This window comes from Ctenocephalides felis, unplaced genomic scaffold, assembly GCF_003426905.1.
Source record: "Ctenocephalides felis isolate EL2017-DRISC unplaced genomic scaffold, ASM342690v1 CF-g0.4_SCAFFOLD_01886, whole genome shotgun sequence".
NCBI lineage: Eukaryota > Metazoa > Arthropoda > Insecta > Siphonaptera > Pulicidae > Ctenocephalides > Ctenocephalides felis.
In genome coordinates, this window is record NW_020538040.1 from 40,142,533 (window position 1) to 40,160,596 (window position 18,064).

An 18,064-nucleotide genomic window follows, 5' to 3' on the forward strand; every position below is an offset into this window, starting at 1 on the left:
CAATAAATATATTTAACATAATGTGACATTCGATCCAGCTTTTGATTTAGTAAACTGTTGAATGTAAAATTCGTGATAACCATTATACAATCCCAAGAGACGAAATAAAAATTCAGTGAGATATACCAGACCAGATTAAAACCATGCATTTGACCATATTATTCCCGTAATCATTTAGTCACGTTTTCAGTTTTACATGTACGTTCGAATCGTTTGTTTCTTATTAATAAAAATCATTTTTTTTTAAATATAATTTTCATCATTTTAATAAACACAGATGAAAAAGAAATTGCCAGTTTGTGGGTATCATTAGTGATTTATGTACAAGTGAGTACAGTGTTAATAGTGAAAACAATAATAATAAATATATCCAATTAAATTATTTGACAAATTTTGATAAAATCTAATGTAAAAAATAATATATCATATCTCCAATTTTAATCTTAATAAACACAAGGGTTTCTTCATGGGTTAATTTGGTTATTAGTAAGCGCAAGAGAAAAAATATGTATTACCAAATAATTTTTAAAAAACTACGTAACAATTATGTTAACAAAATACTAGATAAAACATATATGCCAAATATTATTGTTGAACAATTTGAAACTTAATTACCCGTTTTTTTAACGACAAAAACACATCGCGTTATGGTTTTGCTCTAAACGTAAGTTTTATTAATATTGACACCGATCATATTATTTTAAGAATTAAGTATAAAATCTTACATTTTAACAACAAAATATCGCAAAGCTCTACAATCAATTTATTAATTTCCTCTAAATTGTTATGATCATAAACATTAATCTTTTTAATGAATTTTGCAATATGAATTCGACTGATATGAACTGAAACAATGACGTCGATAATTATAAAACGTCTTCGTATTATTTTAATAGTTCCTGAATATTTTTTACCAAAATAGATTACAGAAACGCAAAAACCAATTTTCCGAATCGAATTTTTTAGTAAAATTTTCTATTTACATAGACTTTACGATAATTCTTGTCTTAAATATAAACTTCCAAGAGGCTGTGATTTTCAGTTTTTAATGCTGATACTGAACTGATACCAGCCATTTCATTCCTGGTCAAATCAAAGAGCGTTAAAATCAATGATTAAAAATCTAATATAGTTATCAACCGTCAAAAACATAAATTTAACTAGTGGAGTGCATGACATCGTGCCTTAAGGCAAATTGCTGGAACTTCCCGTACCGTAACGAAATGTTCGAAGAATATTGAATGTTTTCAGATAGATTAATATAATAATAAACATTGTCTAATATTTATAAGAATTATATAAACTGAATTGCAAAGTTGAAATTATTTGTTTAAAGTATATTTGAACTTTAGTCAGAATTAAAAATAAAATCTGAATTATTTTCGACAACAAAAATTTTTTTTCTGAAAAAAAATGATAAAAAAAAGTTTTAAACATTTTTTTTCCAAAACCAATTATTTTGTTAAAACAAGCAGAAAGTTGTTTGAATCATTTAAATCAGACGCTTAGTTCCCTCAAAAACTGCAATTTTTTGCACATTTAGCTCTGTATCTTCGAAATAGCTGGGCCTGCCTTTGCCAAAAACTAATAGTCACTTTTCTCAATCATTACTAATTGAATGTTTTTTAGATCGGTTTTAAAGTTTTCGGAATTTTCGTTTTTTCAAAAAAATATTTATTTATTCGTCTACATTAATGTGGTCCCCTTCAAAGTAGTCCCCCCCAGATATAATACACTTATGCCAGCGTTTTTTCCAATTTTCGAAGCACCCTTGATATTCACTTTTTGATATGTCCTTGAGCACTCTCAGCGATTTTCTTCAATCGAGGAAAACCGCCGTCCTTTCATGGGTCTCTTCAACTTTGGGAATAGGAAAAAGTCACACGGAGCCATATCTGGTGAATTTTTGCACTTTGCAACACTTTATTTCATTTTTTACGCAAAATTTAATACAAATTCTTTGACTTTTCAATTCTTCCATTGTAAAAATCGCCGAGCTCAGAAAAACACGTCGAACCTTAGCGACTACCACAGACAAAGTAAACAGTGAATATAGCTGAAAATTTCATCATACTTTAGGGGCATGTATACCAACACAATAAAAAAAAATTTTGACAATCAGACACTCCAGACCCGCGAAATTTAATTATTAGTAATTCCGGGTTTTTGAACAGACCTCGTATGTATATACGTATTAAATAAGGTGTAAATAGTGCATGCTTAAAATATAATATATTTTAAATTCTTTAATTTTAAAATTTACTTTATTTTTAGTTAGTTTACAAAATTATACTCGCAACGATGAAGGAAGATTTGACTGGCGAAAATTCTATAGATGATTTTGGCACCATTTTCAGTAATTGGATGATAGACTCATCAGAGCTACTTGCTTACAAAGAAGATTTATATGAATATACTGAGCCTGATTATGACATAAATTACGATTTTCGTAACTTCGAAGTGCTCGACACACCCAAAGAATCTAAAATAGAAATGCCTGTGCTACAGCAAGTTGGAAGTTCAGAAATATTTCTAACAAATCAATCAGGGTGTGTTCACAATACTCCGTTTTGTGATGAATCATGCTTGTTTCTGAAAACTCCGTTATGCAACGATAATTATGAACAAGTTATTAATTGTGAGAATATGTTCTCGCCCGACTTAAATTTTATTGACGAATTCACTTTAGATCCAGTTACAGAGAGTATTTACAACATACACGAAACTATGAATATTGACGAGTTAAATGTTGATGGTAAATTGCCGCAGTTGTCTCAAATCGCTGTGAAGAAAGATGACGAGGAAAAAACTTTCCAATGTACCTACAAATCTTGCAACAAATGGTATGCAAAATCTTCGCACTTGAAGGCTCATTTGAGAAGACATACTGGTGAGAAGCCGTTCCGGTGTACCTGGCCAGGTTGCTGCTGGAGGTTCTCGAGATCAGATGAATTATCACGACACCGAAGATCGCATTTCGGGATTAAGCCATACAACTGCTGCTACTGCCCAAAAGCCTTCTCCAGGTCAGATCATCTGGCAAAACACAAAAAAGTGCACGAACGCCGAATGGGACAATACTCGAAAATCGGAAATTGCAAGGCAGCATTTAAAATCAATTGAACTTCACTGAATATTATAGCACAATAATAATATATTATTAGTTATTTAATTCAAATACATTTATCTATATCACTTAATAATGGAACACCCTAAAACAAAAAACTTTAATTGTTATAGAGATTAATATGTACTCCAATTGCACCTAAAGTATATTGTATGCCAATGTATCTAAATTATATTGTAATATTTTTTCTGTGTGCGTTTTACTCTGCAGAAATATTTGAACTTTAAAAATCAAATTAGTCTTTATGACGTCACCATGTGACATTTGAAATTTAAAATAACAAAATACCTGTAATTTTGATTTTTTTAACTTCCCGTAGGGTAGGATTTTATATTTCCTCGACGTTTCAAGCTATTCTGAATCGAATAAGACCAAGTTTGAAAAAAGTATGTGTGTGTGAAAAGATTTTTGACCCTTCGTCGGCGTTTTCTCAAAAATGATTGACACGATTTCAAAAATTTAAAAGCCGTATGATGTAAGGACTACACTGTACATTTGTCAGTTTTGCGCGACAATCAGACAAGCCATTTCTTTGTAAATAGCAGAAAAGTGAAAAACTCTGAATCGATTTAAAAATTTTTAAAAACTGTTTGAAAGATATTGGTCGGAAAAGATACTGATTAGTTTTTGGTAAAAATTCGCTGACACAAGTTCTTGTAATTAACTGTTAAAAAGAAAATCCGACGTTAAAATTTTTTTTTTGCTATAGACATCATGGTCTTCTAGAACATACTGAAATATTACGGCCCTACGACAAGTCATTTAATTTTGAAAAATCATCAAAGTTTGAAAATGAATAGCGGTTTTTTTACGTTTGTTAAAATTAGATCTTTCATCGACGTTTTCTCAAAAACGGTTGAGACAATTTCAAAAATTTAAAAACCATTCGATGAAACTTAATAAGCACTCACGTTGGTTAGGTTTTGATACGATCGGCTGAGCAGTTTCTGTGTAATTAGCAGAAAAGTGGAATATTTTTCGTCCACGTTTTAGCCAAAAATCCTGAATCGATTTTAAAAATTCAAAACCTATACGAAAGAAACTTTATTTTCGAACTAAACAGTTAAAAATTTTATCTAAATATCTAAATCTCAATTTCGCTTAATTAAGTCAATTTTGGAAAGTTAATGTAAATTGATTAAGGCTAAATGCCACTTTCAACTAGCTTAAATTACAGATTGAACAGATTTTTTTTGTTACATATAATTTTTAATAATGAAATTTAAATCATTTTAATATCTCTCACTCAGATCAATTTTTCGTAGTAGTGATCACATCAAAATTTAAAAACACTAAAAACAGGAAATTTTAAATATTTTATTCAATTGTCAAGCGTTTGTGAAAAGTATGGGTTGAAATTAAAACTTCGCTATTCGTGACAATTAAATTACAAAACCCCATCAAATATCTGAAAATAATATGCTTATAATGCTTATATAAAACTGCACCTTACGAAATAGAAAATTGTCGAATGCAAAAATCCTGCTTTAGAGACTTAAAAAATCGATTTTTTTGCAAAAATGTCTTCAAAAACTACCCAAGAATATATCCCTAAAATTTCTGAAAAAAATTTAAAATATTTTCGGAGTTAAAAAAGAAATAGTGGGCATTTATACGAACGTAACGGAAACTCGACGCGTGATTTTTCAATTGTTCAATTTTTTCGATTTTGAATTTTTAGAATAGAATTATCTTCTAGTTGAACCTAAAAAACCTTAAAAAAAGTTATAATTAACCAATTTTTAAAGTGAAATTTTGTATCAAAAAAAAGTGGTGAATTCTCATTTTTTTCTATTCAACTAGAATTTATACTACATATTTAAAATATATATTTATTTTGATTTTTACCTTTCCGTAGTTATAGCAATGGGCCGAAAATCAAAAATAAAAATTTTTGCACATCTTCACGTTTTGAAGGTTTTTCAACATTTCATACCTCAGAAAAAATGGATGTGTGTGTGTGTTTTGTAGGTCCGCATTTTTTGTCCACGTTTTCGGGCGCACGGATCAACCGATTTGAATGATTTAAACAACAATCGAATCCTATTGATAGGGAGATGTGCTTTGCCTTTTTGGCAAAGGCAAGTCCAGCCGTCACGGAGATACAGAGCAAAGAGTGCAGAAAATAGAGAACGGAGTGTCCGAATTGAATGATCCAAAAAACATTCAATTTGAATGATTGGAAAAAGTGGTGTTTAGTTTTAGGCAAAACCGAGCTAATTGTGGAAAAATGGCAGTTTTTGAGAGAACTAAGCGTTTCTCGCCAAATGCTTGTACTCGGCATATTATTTCAAATTATGTCATATATTTTAATAAAAAAAATTGAGAGGAATGTTGAAATATATTACAATAAAACCAGAAAGTTTCGTTTCAATTAAATATTTATTTCCTTCCTTAAAAATTCCTCAAAAAGAACGTTTTTTGAAGCCTCTAAAGCAGGCTCCTCCCTTAAAATAGCCTTTAACATTAATTATTTCGTACCTTCATTTTCAAATTTACAAAAAGTAGCAAAAAAAAAAAACAAATTTTCTGACAGTCCTATAAAAATACTTTAGGCTATTGGCAATATTCTCGAATCTAGTGTATTATTAACTTCCCGTAGGATAAGTTATTGTAATCGTCCAAAAATCGGAATTGAAAATTTTTGCATTTCTCGACGTTTTGAAGGTTTCTGAACATTTTGGCATACCTAAGAAAAAATGGATGTGTGTGTATGTGTGTGTGTGTGTGTATGTATGTATGGATACAATTTTTCGTCCACGTTTTCAGGCGCATGATTCAACTGATTTGAATGGTTCAAAAAACATTCGATTCCTATTGATAGGAAAATGTGCTGATTAGTTTTTGGCAAAGGCAGGACCAGCCGTTTCGAAGATATAGAGCAAAGAATGCGGGTTTTTGAGAGATCGGAGCATCGGATTTGAATGATCCAAAAAACATTCAACTCGTAATGACGGGGAGAAGTAGTGATTAGTTTTTGGCAAAGGCAAGTCCAGCGGTTTCGGAGATACAGAGCTAAATGTGCAAAAAATGACAGTTTTTGAGAGAACTAGGCGTCCGATTTGAATGATTCAAAGAACTTTCTGCTTGTTTTAACAAAATGATTGCTTTTGGGGGAAAAAAATTGTCTCAATTTTTTTTTTCAATTTTTTTTTGTATATCGACTTAAGTTCTAATATACTTTAAACAAATATTTTCAACTTTGCAATTCAGTTTATCTAATTCTTATAAATATTAGACAATTTTACAGTATTTATTTATAATTATATATTTGAAAACTTTTAACATTCCTCGAACATTTCGTTGCGGTACGGGAAGTTCCAGCAATTTGCCTTAAGGCACGATGCCATGCACCACACTAGTTATCTTTGTATTTTTCACTAAACCTAATTATTATGATATATAATAGTGTTCAGAATTTTATATAATGCTAAACTATGATGCTGAATACTATAATTATAACAAAAATATAAAACAGTTTTGTACTAACAACGGTAGTACTTATTTCTAATAAATATTTAAAAAAATATTCATTCAAAAAAAAATAATTGTTATTGTATCCTTTAATAGTATTTGGTACATAAAATAATATGTAAGTACTTACTTATTAGTAAGCATGAAAAATCCTCCACAGGCCCCGATTAGCATAGCACAATTTGTTAAAGTATAAGAAACATCATAATACATGGTGTTATGATGTATAACCCATAACTTCAACTTCACAATATTATTAATTTATTAAAACGTTTATTAATTTATTAAAACTGATTTATAAACGCTTTATGTTATTCATTGAACTAACTAAAATAATTTATATGTCAAAACTTAAATCGGTTACACCACGACTAGTTCCATTTTAATATTTAACGTAAGCGAACCATAAGCGAACGTCAAGTATAGTTCCTCTCACGATCTTGCCCGTCATAGATGGCAGCACCATCTTCATTGTTTGTCTGTTTGACAGAATGAAATTAACCTTATAGCACATGGCTGCTTCGTGATTTTATCTCACTGATTATGGAAGAAATAAATGAATTCAATCAATTAAATCTAAAGCAATGGCTCCTAAATCAATGCGAAAAACTAGGTATGTAAAATATTTATAAAACAATTACATGATATCTACAACTTTAATTCTTTGCATTAGGAATCAAAAAGCCAACTCCAATCCAGCAACATTGTATAAAACCGATTTTGGAAGGGCAGGACTGTATAGGAGCTGCTAAAACTGGTTCAGGAAAAACTTTTGCATTTGCTTTACCAATTCTTCAAAAATTGTCAGATGATCCTTATGGCATATTTGCTTTGGTTCTTACACCGACCCATGAATTGGCTTATCAAGTACTACATATTGAATATCAAAAAGTATTAATTGTACTGAAATTAATATTTCATTTGTATTAGATTGCAGACCAGTTTTCGGTTCTCGGTCAACCTCTTGGTGTCAAAGTGTGTGTAGTAGCTGGTGGCACAGATCAATTATATGAGTCACAAAGATTAGCAAAAAGACCCCACATAGTTGTTGCTATGCCAGGTCGATTGTCTGACCATATATCAGGTTGTGACACATTCAGTTTGAAAAAAATCAAGTTTTTAGTACTTGATGAAGCTGACAGGTAATTCCATTATCAATACTGAACATTTTATTTATATATTCAATGGATTTACTTATATATCCAAGTTAAGACTCATAAATCAAATTTTCATATTTAATTTTATTTACAGAATGCTAAGTGGACATTTTGATGAAAGTTTAAAAGTAATAGCTTCTGCTTTACCACCATCACCACAAACTCTTTTATTTTCGGCAACACTTAATGATCAAATAATGAATTCCAAAATTTTTAATATATCACAAAATGTAAGTGAAATTAAATATTATCTATCATTTCATCAAACTTACTTTTTTTATTATATTGGCATAGGCATTTCGATGGACAAATTCCTCCGAAGTGGCAACAGTAGATACGTTGGACCAGAGGTACTTACTATGTGCAGATTATGATCGTGAGGTTATGCTAGTTCAATTAATAAGAGAGATCAGAGAATCTACTGACGTTGGAAATATTATTATATTCACTAATACTAAAAAGTAATTATTTTGAAAAATAGATTAAATATAATGAATGGAATTGAAACTAAATGTACTATTTATAGGGATTGCCAATTACTTTCTATTACACTAAATAAGATTGGAATGGAAAATGTATGCCTCCATGGTTTTATGAAACAAAGAGAACGTTTGGCTGCTCTTGCACAATTTAGATCAAAAACAATAACTAATCTAATTGCAACAGATGTTGCTAGCAGAGGGCTTGACATATCTTGTGTTGATTTGGTCATAAATCACAAACTGCCTAAGGAACCCAAAGAATATATACATAGGTAAATGCAGATAAATATATATTAATACGATCTGTAGTCCATTATGTTATAAAATATACTTCTATTAATTGTGCTTCTTCATTAGAGTGGGACGTACAGCTAGAGCAGGAAGGAAGGGTTTAGCGATATCAATATTCAGGTTTCCTAGAGATTTACCATTTTTAGGGGAAATTGAGAAGGTTATAAATACAAAAATAACTGAATATAAAATAAATGGTAAGTGTTCACTTTCAAACAAATAATGTTTTAACGAATTAATTAATATTCCAAATTATTTGAGAGTTATTTTACTCAATATTACAGAAAGAGCTGCAGATAAAATATTTTTACAAGTCAGTGTTACAAAACGAGAAGCTGAAATAAGTCTAGATAATAATGATTTCAATGAGAGAGCATGGAATTATCGAAGGAAAAAATGGATAGAACAAGGACTAGATCCCGATGTCATGGAGCAAGAGTAAATATTTTATATATGAACTTAAATCTATTTTAAATGTGAAAATAAGTCACCATTTAATTTATTTTAGAATGATCAAGTCTTTCAAGAAACAAAGAAAAGAGAGATTAAAAGCTCAAAAATTGGAAAATGAAAAAAATAAAGCCCTCGCTGATGCAGTTCAGCAGGATGAAAGATTTAAAGACGTACCTAAAAAGAAACAAAAATTGAACAAATCTAGCATGTCAAAAAAATAATTAATAATAATAAAAATGTAAATAATACTATTTGTTTTAATAACCAAATTATTATTAATTTTTTTGGATTTGTGAAGTATTCATTTTATTCTAACAGGATATTTATTATTTATTATTAAATTATATTTTATATTTCATCGCCATTAAAGGATTAACATAGAATATATTGGTAATTTAAAGAAATTGCTATAAAACAAAACATTTGCGTCGAAAACTTTCTGTGTTGATCTTTTTTAGAGTATTATATATGGTGAATCTAATATTTAAAGTGTACACAGAAATATAATATAATAATAAGATAAGAAAGATACATTAAAAAACTTAAATATAAGTTGTATCGTGATTGGGAAAGCCGGATGTCAAATAAAATATGAAGTGAAGGATAAAAAAAGCTCATAAAAATAGTACTTTGCTTAGCAATTATAATAAATTCTAGCGGATATCTATATCAAAAAATGTTTTAATTTTTTCTCGAAATAATATATTTCATTCTAAACTGTAATTTGTAAACCTTCCGCTTAAGGCCTTTGTAATTTTTAATCATATACAATCAAATCCAGGCACTGTTATACAAAAACAGTTACCATTTACACATAATAAATTTTATTCTTAAATATAATTAACAATTTAAACCATTCGTTCTACATTGTTCGGGACAGTCCTAATAATCTCTTCCTTGCGGTCCCAAATTTTTCACTAACACTATTTGTCTCGGAATCAGTTTTTCAGATTACCAAATTTTGGAAAATATCTACTTTGGAATATATATTGCAATCACAATTATTATTACAAAATTGGAACCAAAAAAATGTGCATATCAAAATACGCGACGCGATGTAAACGTGCATTCAAAGGTGTGTTGGAATGATAATAAATTTACAAAAAGTCGAATTCTTCTTCTGCCTGCCTGAAAGACTTCTACGAAAAAAATATTTTCTTTAATAACTTTATTATTAAAAACTTTCGCTACGAGCGTCGTCTATAGACGACATCCGGTAGAAAATACAAGGAATTGAAAGACGAGACACAGGACGCAAAAGCATGGAATTGGACGATCGGACGTTCGGAAAGTAAGAGGTGATATATATGATGGTAAGAGAGGTAATATAGCACCTAAAATATAAACTAGTGGGCTGTATGGCATCGTGCCTTAAGGCAAATTGCTGGAACTTCCCGTACCGTAACGAAATGTTCGAGGAATACTGAATGTTTTCAAATAGATAATTATTAATATTGTAACATTGTCTAATATTTATAAGAATTATATAAACTGAATTGCAAAGTTGAAATTATTTGTTTAAAGAATATTAGAACTATAGTCAGAATTAAAATTAAAATATGAATTATTTTCGATATACAAAAAAATTTTTTTTTTGAAAAAAAAAAGTTGGAACAATTTTTTTCCAAAATCAATTATTTTGTTAAGACAAGCAGAAAATTCTTTGAATCATTTAAATCGGACGCTTAGTTCTCTCAAAAACTGCCATTTTTTACATATTTAGCTCCGTATCTTCGAAATGGCTGGGCCTGCCTTTACCAAAAACTAATAAACACTTTTCCGAATCATTACTAATTGAATGTTTTTTAAATCATTCAAATCGGATACTCCGTTCTCTCAAAAACTCGATTTCTATTTTCTGCACTCTCGCTCCGTATCTCCGAAACGGCTGAACCTGCCTTTGCCAAAAACTAATCAGCTCTTCTCCCTATCAATAGGGATCGAATGTTTTTTGAACCTTTCAAATCGGTTGATCCGTGCGCCCTAAAACGTGACTGGAAATTTGTATCCATAAATACATACACACTCACACACACATCCATTTTTTCTGAGGTATGCCAAAATGTTCAGAAACCTTCAAAACGTTGAGAAATGTAAAAATTTTCAATTTCGATTTTCGGCGCATTACAATAACTTACCCTACGGGAAGTTAACTAGTGGCGCATGGCATCTTGCCTTTAGGCAGATTGTTGGAGCTTTCCGCACTTTCCGCTTTAAATTTTTTTGAAAACTGAAAAAAATATATTTTTAAGAACTATGATATTTTTTAAAAAAAATGATTTTTTTAATACATATTTCAAATTGATTTGAAAAGTTTGAACTTTTTTTTAAAGCAATCGCTGTGCGTAGCTGTTTTAGATACGATATATCGAAATAAAAAATTAATTACATTTTTGTGAGGTTTTCACAGTAGAGAATAATAAAGTGATAAATAATATTAGGTATCCAGAAAAATTTGAAATATGTATTAAAAACACATGTAATAAAAGGGAACGTTACATAAATATATGCAACAAAAAACAATATTATTTATTTAATAAAAAAATTATTTGGTGTTTCAGAATTCCATCTGTGTAAGTTCAGGAGTAAAACATCCATGATAGTAAGGTGATGATAATATCATTCTATGACTTTTAATCACAAAACTGATATAAATAAAAAATCTATGCCTTAATACTAATAAAAAATGCACGATTTTTGGCCTTCTTAATTATTCATGTCAATTGTATGTAGTTTAGTTTTCTGATCGCACTGAATAAAAAGAACGCAATGAAATATGCGTATCAATAGAAAGATCTAATACAAGTTCCAAAATATGTTCTTTTAGTCTAAATCATTTATATCATGTGGTTAAATTAAAACACGAATTGTAGATCATATCGATCATTAAACAGAAACTGTGAAAAAGAGCTGAATTGGATACCATCAGTATAAAAATCGCCAGAAAAGTTCTAATACATCATTGAGAACATATAAGATCGTAAACAAGTTAACTCTAAATATTGACTTTTATTTGGCTCATTATTTTCCTATTAAAGAGACTTTTGTAAATAATGTCCATTGTATTGCTGTAGGAGGAAAGTAATTAAAACTTTTTAATGGTGGAAGAATAAACTCAAACCTGTAAAATTTCCAAGAACGCTTTAATATTTTATGAAATTTTATAATGGATAGATGTCATTTCAAAACAAAGACATCTTGGTATCAGTGCCAATCAATCAACTTCAGTAGGAATTCTAATCAAATATTTAGAATCAAATGCAGAAGTAATCTGTAATAAGGAAAAGTTCTATACAACACGGAACCAAATAAACCATTCGATAAATAACCATTTATCGAATAACCATTTAAGAAACAATATAAAACGAAAGCGTACCTTGTTATTACAAGAGATTTCATAATACAAAAATGAATATTTTAAATTTCACAATAATGTTATTAGTCGGTTTTCCAACATCGGAGACGATACAAGTTTACAAGAATTTTATCGCCGATTTATACACAAAGTTCAAACCAGTTTCGTTCGTCGTTGGAGTTGGAATGTGTTGGAAAAATTCTGGTATGTTTTTAAATTTATTTGTACAACTTTAGTATATTTTATACTATATATATTACTATATATATACTGTATATATTTAGTAATAAATATATTATATATATATATATATATATATTATATATTATGTATATAATATACATAATATAATATATATATATATAATATATAAGTATATAATATATATATATACTTATACGTATATTATTATATTTTTTATTCGATTTAGAAACTACAAATCTAATGAGATCGTTAAGTTCCGTTGGAATACGTTCAGCATTTCCAATGGAAAATTACACTTTGTTCCAAAGTTTGAGACTTTATGACGCCGGAATTTACGGAGTGATCATAAATAGTGATTGTGCGAGAAGCAGATCGTTTCTTGAAGAGGTATATCATAAAACCTAATTTATCCTTACATTGTGCAATAGCTAATTTATATAGTGCACATGTAGTCTTACTAAATGGCGTAGCGGACATACAACTGTGTGTAATATGTAACAGATGATCAGTAATAACTTGATTCGAATCCGATTTTGGTCGAAAAAATAACAAAAATTGAAAAACACAAGCTATGAGCACGACCAAAACTATTTACTGTTTATACAAATAGTTAACAATAATCTTTACGTATTAGTCATAAGTACCAAAAATACTAGAAAGTTTTAAAAACAGATAAAAATGTTTTCATTAAAAGTCTTCTCGGAGGCGTGGGTTCGAATCCCACCGCTGCCACCAAATTAATTTAGGTACCACCGATGACACCAAAATACCACTGACAATGCCAAACATGTGTGTAGGTTCTTCCTACTGCTAAACAAAGCTGTTACCAATCTGTAAAGGCTGATCAGTAAAACAGATGAAGACGTTCAATGTATTTGCTTATTTCATGACTTCTTGTACACTTTTCATTTAATTTAACTTAACAACTAAACCTGAATACGACTTCATTGATAACTAAAGTAATTCTGACTCATGTTGATCTGCACTTTTATGAAAACTAAATGACGACTGACTTATATTGATCTGTACTTTATAAAAACTAAATGACGACTGACTGGAAATACGTCATTGTAAATTTGCAAGTCTTTTTATTAGCTCGCTCTCATTATGATATTGCAATCTTAGATAACATTTTCTTACGACTTGTTCAATGTCATTCCATAGTGCAACTCAATGCTTCATTTAGTTGTTGCGTCGTTTGTGGTTTGGAAAGGAATTTTATCAACGCTTGGTGGGCTTGCCAAGGATATCTCGAACATACAATGCAGTAGATTAGTAATTCACTACAACTGCGTAATTTGTGTATTCTGACCGTAACATTTATAATATTTATTTATAATTATTACGAATGGGTGCATACCCCTTATACAGTGGCGTACCTAGAATTTTTGCCGCCCGGGGCGATCTCCACATTACCGCCCTTTCTATTACAAATAGTGGTTTTTATAAATTAATATAAATAAACTAGTGGTACATGGCATCGTTCATTGAGGCAAATTGCTGGAACTTTCCATACCGAAACATAAAATTTTTAAAAAAGATTAAAATTTTTTTGAAAACTTTGAAAAAAAAATATTTTTGATAATTTTGAAAATTTAGGAAAAAATTGACTTTTTTGAGAAATCTGTTTTTTTATATTTTGATTTTTTTTGAAAATTTGTAACTTTTTGTCAAAACAATCGCGCTGCGTAGCTGTTTTGGAGACAAAATATCGAAGCGCGTAAGCGTCGCGTTGATAGACATTGACACGGAACCCATAGAAATGCAAATTAAATTTATTCTTATCATTAAAATCTCTAGAAAATATCAGATAATTTGACGTGCATATCTACAATATCTAATGATCATTTTGAACCGCCAAATGTCGTTTTTTTACCTTTTCTTATTGAATCTCTGTAACCGCTAGACCTGTCTTCCCAAAAACAGTGTTCGTTTAGTCAATACAATGAATTGAATTGAATTATTTAAATCGGACGCTGCGTTTTCTCAATAACTAAATTACAATCTTTAGCTTTTTTGTCCAGTATGTTTGAAACGGCTTAACCTGCCATTACCAAAAACTAATTAGCACCTCTTATCAGTACGAATCGAGTGTTTGGTTCAAATCGGTTGATGCGTGTACCTACAATTATCGACGAAAGTTTGTACCTAAAAACATCCATTTTTTCTAAGATATGCCAAAATTCAGAAACCTATGAAACGTAAAGATATATAAAAATTTTCACTTTCGATTTTTTTGCGATTACTGTAGTCTATAACTTACCCTACGGAAAGTTAATAAATTGTTAAGTTATTTAATCAATATTAATTAATTAATACTCAGAGTAATTTTTTTTAGAAAAATTTATATGCACTCGTTAACATATTTATACTAGTGGAGCGCATTGCATCGTGCCTTAAGGCAAATTGCTGGAACTTCCCGTACCGTAATTAAAAATTTGAGGAATGAAAATAATTAATAATTGTTTTGAATAATTTCAAATAGATTATTATTACATACTGTAAACTTTTAAATGCTTTTTAAATTGGGCGACGAGCGTATTTTATGAACAACTTATGTGCACGTTTACAAGAGTCCATTTTTTGGAATTTGAAAAAAACGTTTTTTCTAAATATTTTAAGAATTTGGAAATTTCTGAAAATATTCAATTTTTTTTATGGAAATATTTTCAAATTATTGTAAGAAATCATTTTTTTATTTTTTCAAAATTTAGTATTTTTTTTTTGAAAATGATAAATTTCGAAAATTGAACTTTTTTGAAAATTTCGATTTTTTTTTTTTAAATTTCCAAAATTATTAAATTTTCTATAAATGCATTTTTGCATACTGTCTGCTTAAGCAAAATGTTTTCTGAATTAATCTAATCGGATGATCCGTTCTCTCAAAAACTGCATAACCGTTTTTACACTCCGAAACGGCAAAATTATAAATCGGATATTTCATACTGTCGAAATTGTTAAGAACATTTGTCTAAACCATATAAATAAACTTCAAAATTAAAAATCTTGGTACGGAACCCAAAAAAATTACACAAAATGTGTACACAATATTAAAATCTCTATAAAATATCTGATAATTTGATGTACATATGTCTAATAAACATTTTCGATCGCCAAATGACACTTTTTTAACTTATTTTTATTGAGAGTCCGAATCCGCTAGACCTGCCTTCTCAAAAATATAATCAGTTCTTCATCTTGTCAATACAAGTAAAATGTTTTTTGAATTATTAAAATCGGACGCTCCGTTTTCTTAAAAACTGAGTTACCAATTTTGGCACGTTTCGAACGGCTAGACCTGCCTTTGAAAAAAACTAATCAGCACGTCTCCTTAGCAATACGAATCGAATGTTTTTTGAATTATTCAAATCGGATGCTTAGTTCTCTCAAAAACAAATATTTTTTGCACATTTTGCTCGGTATCTCCGAAACGATTGGACCTGCCTTTACCAAAAACTAATCAGAACCATACATATTCCTATCATTAGGAATCGAATGTTTTTTGAACCATTCGAATCGATTGATCCGTGCGCCCGAAAACGTGAACGAAAAAATGCGAACACACACATGCATTTTTGAGGTATGCTAAAATGTTCAGAAACCTTCAAAACGTGAAATGAATTAGTTGCTTTTTACAAGTGTAAGTAAATTAAAAAATGCCGCCCCAAAATAAGTGTATATATATATATATATATATATATATATATACGTATATATATATATATATATATATATATATATATATATTAGTTATTTAATATATAATATTTGAAAATACCGGTCATTCGTAGAAGTCAGAATAGATAGATGTCCCTGCAACAATGTTTCAACATCTATGAAGTTGGCCATGTTTATTAGAGTAATTGTTTATCTAATGCCATGATATTGTGCAAATGTCATAAAAATTAAGATATTAAAAAAAACTGAAATCCGCGTTTATTGTTAGTACGAAATATTTACATTTTACCATGGAATATAATATTAATAGAATGTGTTATAAATGTGGCGAGGTGGGTCATTTTGCCCTGCATTGCAAGGCAAAAGTAGGCGAAGGTATGGAAATCCGCGAGCGACAGAAATGCTCCCGTTGCAATAAAGCTATTGACTTTGCTGTAGAGTGCAAAAAAGAAGGTGTCCGATACAACGTCCCAAAACACAATGCAAGGAAGTGCCCTGGAAATGGTGGTTATGACTCCCAGAGAAGGTCCGATAAGGCCTGCTTTAATTGCAAAGAAATTGGCCATACCTATCGTTACTGCCCGTATGATGAAACCTTCTGCGTGCTTTGTGCCAATTTTGGTCACTTAGGCCGTGACTGTGACAAAAAAACAGCATGTTATAACTGCGGCAGAAAAGATCATAAAATTCGTAACTGCCCAGAAGAATCGATATACTGCCTTCTCTGTGGCGATTATGGTCACATAAGCCGCAAATGTGATCTAAATGTGTGATCTAAAATATGTGAATATGTCAATGAAGTTTGGTTTATGTCATGCATCGATGCAACGAATTTAAATTTATTTAATAAACAGTAGTATTTTATTTTCGTATGAATTGAACAGTTAACCATTTTGTTACTATAAAATAAACAATGAATTTTTTATTCATTCTCGTTGGCTTATGTTATAACATTTAGGAGATATTTAATATAATTAGTTTAACTATTGATACTATTGATATAAACATATTGTTATGATGCAGTTGATTGTTTAAACTTAAAAAACTTATCTATTAATTGTTAGCTTATTCATATATTTACAAAAATAAAATATGTGTTTGAGAGAAATTAGTAGTTTTATATCCTATCATATATAATATCATATTGTCCAAAAAATAACGTTTTGATAGTAAGAGTTGTAATTATTTTGAATTCATTGTGATTTTTTGTTTCGTAGTTTGAAATTAAATACATTAAAGAACATTTCTCATCCCCGAAATATCAAAAAGTTAGTAAACATTACACCTAGCTTTCATTGACATTCTAAATAAAACGCTCCTGCAGGCTAGACAAGAACCCTGAACGCTGATTGGTCAGATCAGTTTGACATTGCACGTATCGTACGCTGTATGACGGCGACACACCCATAAAGCTCACGCGTCAGGGTACACACTGAATATATAACTTAGCGAACAAAAGAATAAGTTTTATTGAAAATTCGACGCTCTACAAAACAAATTATAACTAGTGGGGTGGGTGGCATCGTGCCTTAAGGCAAATTGCTGGAACTTCCCGTACCGTAACGAAATGTTCGAGGAATACTGAATGTTTTCAAATAGATTATTATAAATATTGTAACATTGTCTAATATTGAACGTTGAAATTATTTGTTTAAAGTATATTAGAACTATAGTCAGAATTAAAAATAAAATCTGAATTATTTTCGATTTACAAAAAATTAAAAAAAAAAAAAAAAATGGAACAGAATTTTTTTTTTTCAAAATCAATTATTTTGTTAAAACAAGCAGAAAGTTCTTTGAATCATTCAAATCGGACGTTTAGTTCTCTCAAAAACTGCTATTT

General features: G+C 29.7%; 3 protein-coding genes across 3 annotated transcripts; all 3 read left to right on the forward strand.

Moving 5' to 3' along the window:
- The first annotated feature begins 2,301 nt into the window (after positions 1-2,301).
- On the forward strand, positions 2,302-3,123 carry LOC113374953 (Wilms tumor protein homolog). Its single transcript, XM_026614912.1, has one exon. It carries the CDS (start codon positions 2,302-2,304, stop codon positions 3,121-3,123), a length of 822 nt encoding a protein of 273 aa, XP_026470697.1.
- Positions 3,124-7,144: 4,021 nt separating this feature from the next.
- On the forward strand, positions 7,145-12,948 carry LOC113374954 (probable ATP-dependent RNA helicase Dbp45A). Its single transcript, XM_026614913.1, has 11 exons — positions 7,145-7,214; positions 7,275-7,468; positions 7,532-7,743; positions 7,853-7,988; positions 8,053-8,219; positions 8,285-8,512; positions 8,598-8,728; positions 8,816-8,969; positions 9,040-9,185; positions 12,427-12,543; positions 12,770-12,948. The coding sequence occupies exons 1-11, from the start codon at positions 7,145-7,147 to the stop codon at positions 12,946-12,948; spliced, it is 1,734 nt and encodes a 577-aa protein (XP_026470698.1).
- A 3,563-nt stretch (positions 12,949-16,511) lies between these two features.
- LOC113374955 (cellular nucleic acid-binding protein-like) lies at positions 16,512-16,994 on the forward strand. The gene has a single exon (XM_026614914.1). It carries the CDS (start codon positions 16,512-16,514, stop codon positions 16,992-16,994), a length of 483 nt encoding a protein of 160 aa, XP_026470699.1.
- The last annotated feature ends 1,070 nt before the right edge of the window (positions 16,995-18,064 follow it).

What these genes read in the sequence shown, in the direction of transcription:
- LOC113374954 (XM_026614913.1), top strand. Translation starts at nt 7,145, where the DNA reads ATGGAAGAAATAAATGAATTCAATCAATTAAATCTAAAGCAATGGCTC. An exon ending in GTACTTGATGAAGCTGACAG is followed by an intron (nt 7,744 to 7,852) that starts GTAATTCCATTA and finishes TTTTATTTACAG; the next exon opens with AATGCTAAGTGGACATTTTG. An exon ending in CCCGATGTCATGGAGCAAGA is followed by an intron (nt 8,970 to 9,039) that starts GTAAATATTTTA and finishes AATTTATTTTAG; the next exon opens with AATGATCAAGTCTTTCAAGA.
- LOC113374953 (XM_026614912.1), top strand. Translation starts at nt 2,302, where the DNA reads ATGAAGGAAGATTTGACTGGCGAAAATTCTATAGATGATTTTGGCACC.
- LOC113374955 (XM_026614914.1), top strand. Translation starts at nt 16,512, where the DNA reads ATGGAATATAATATTAATAGAATGTGTTATAAATGTGGCGAGGTGGGT.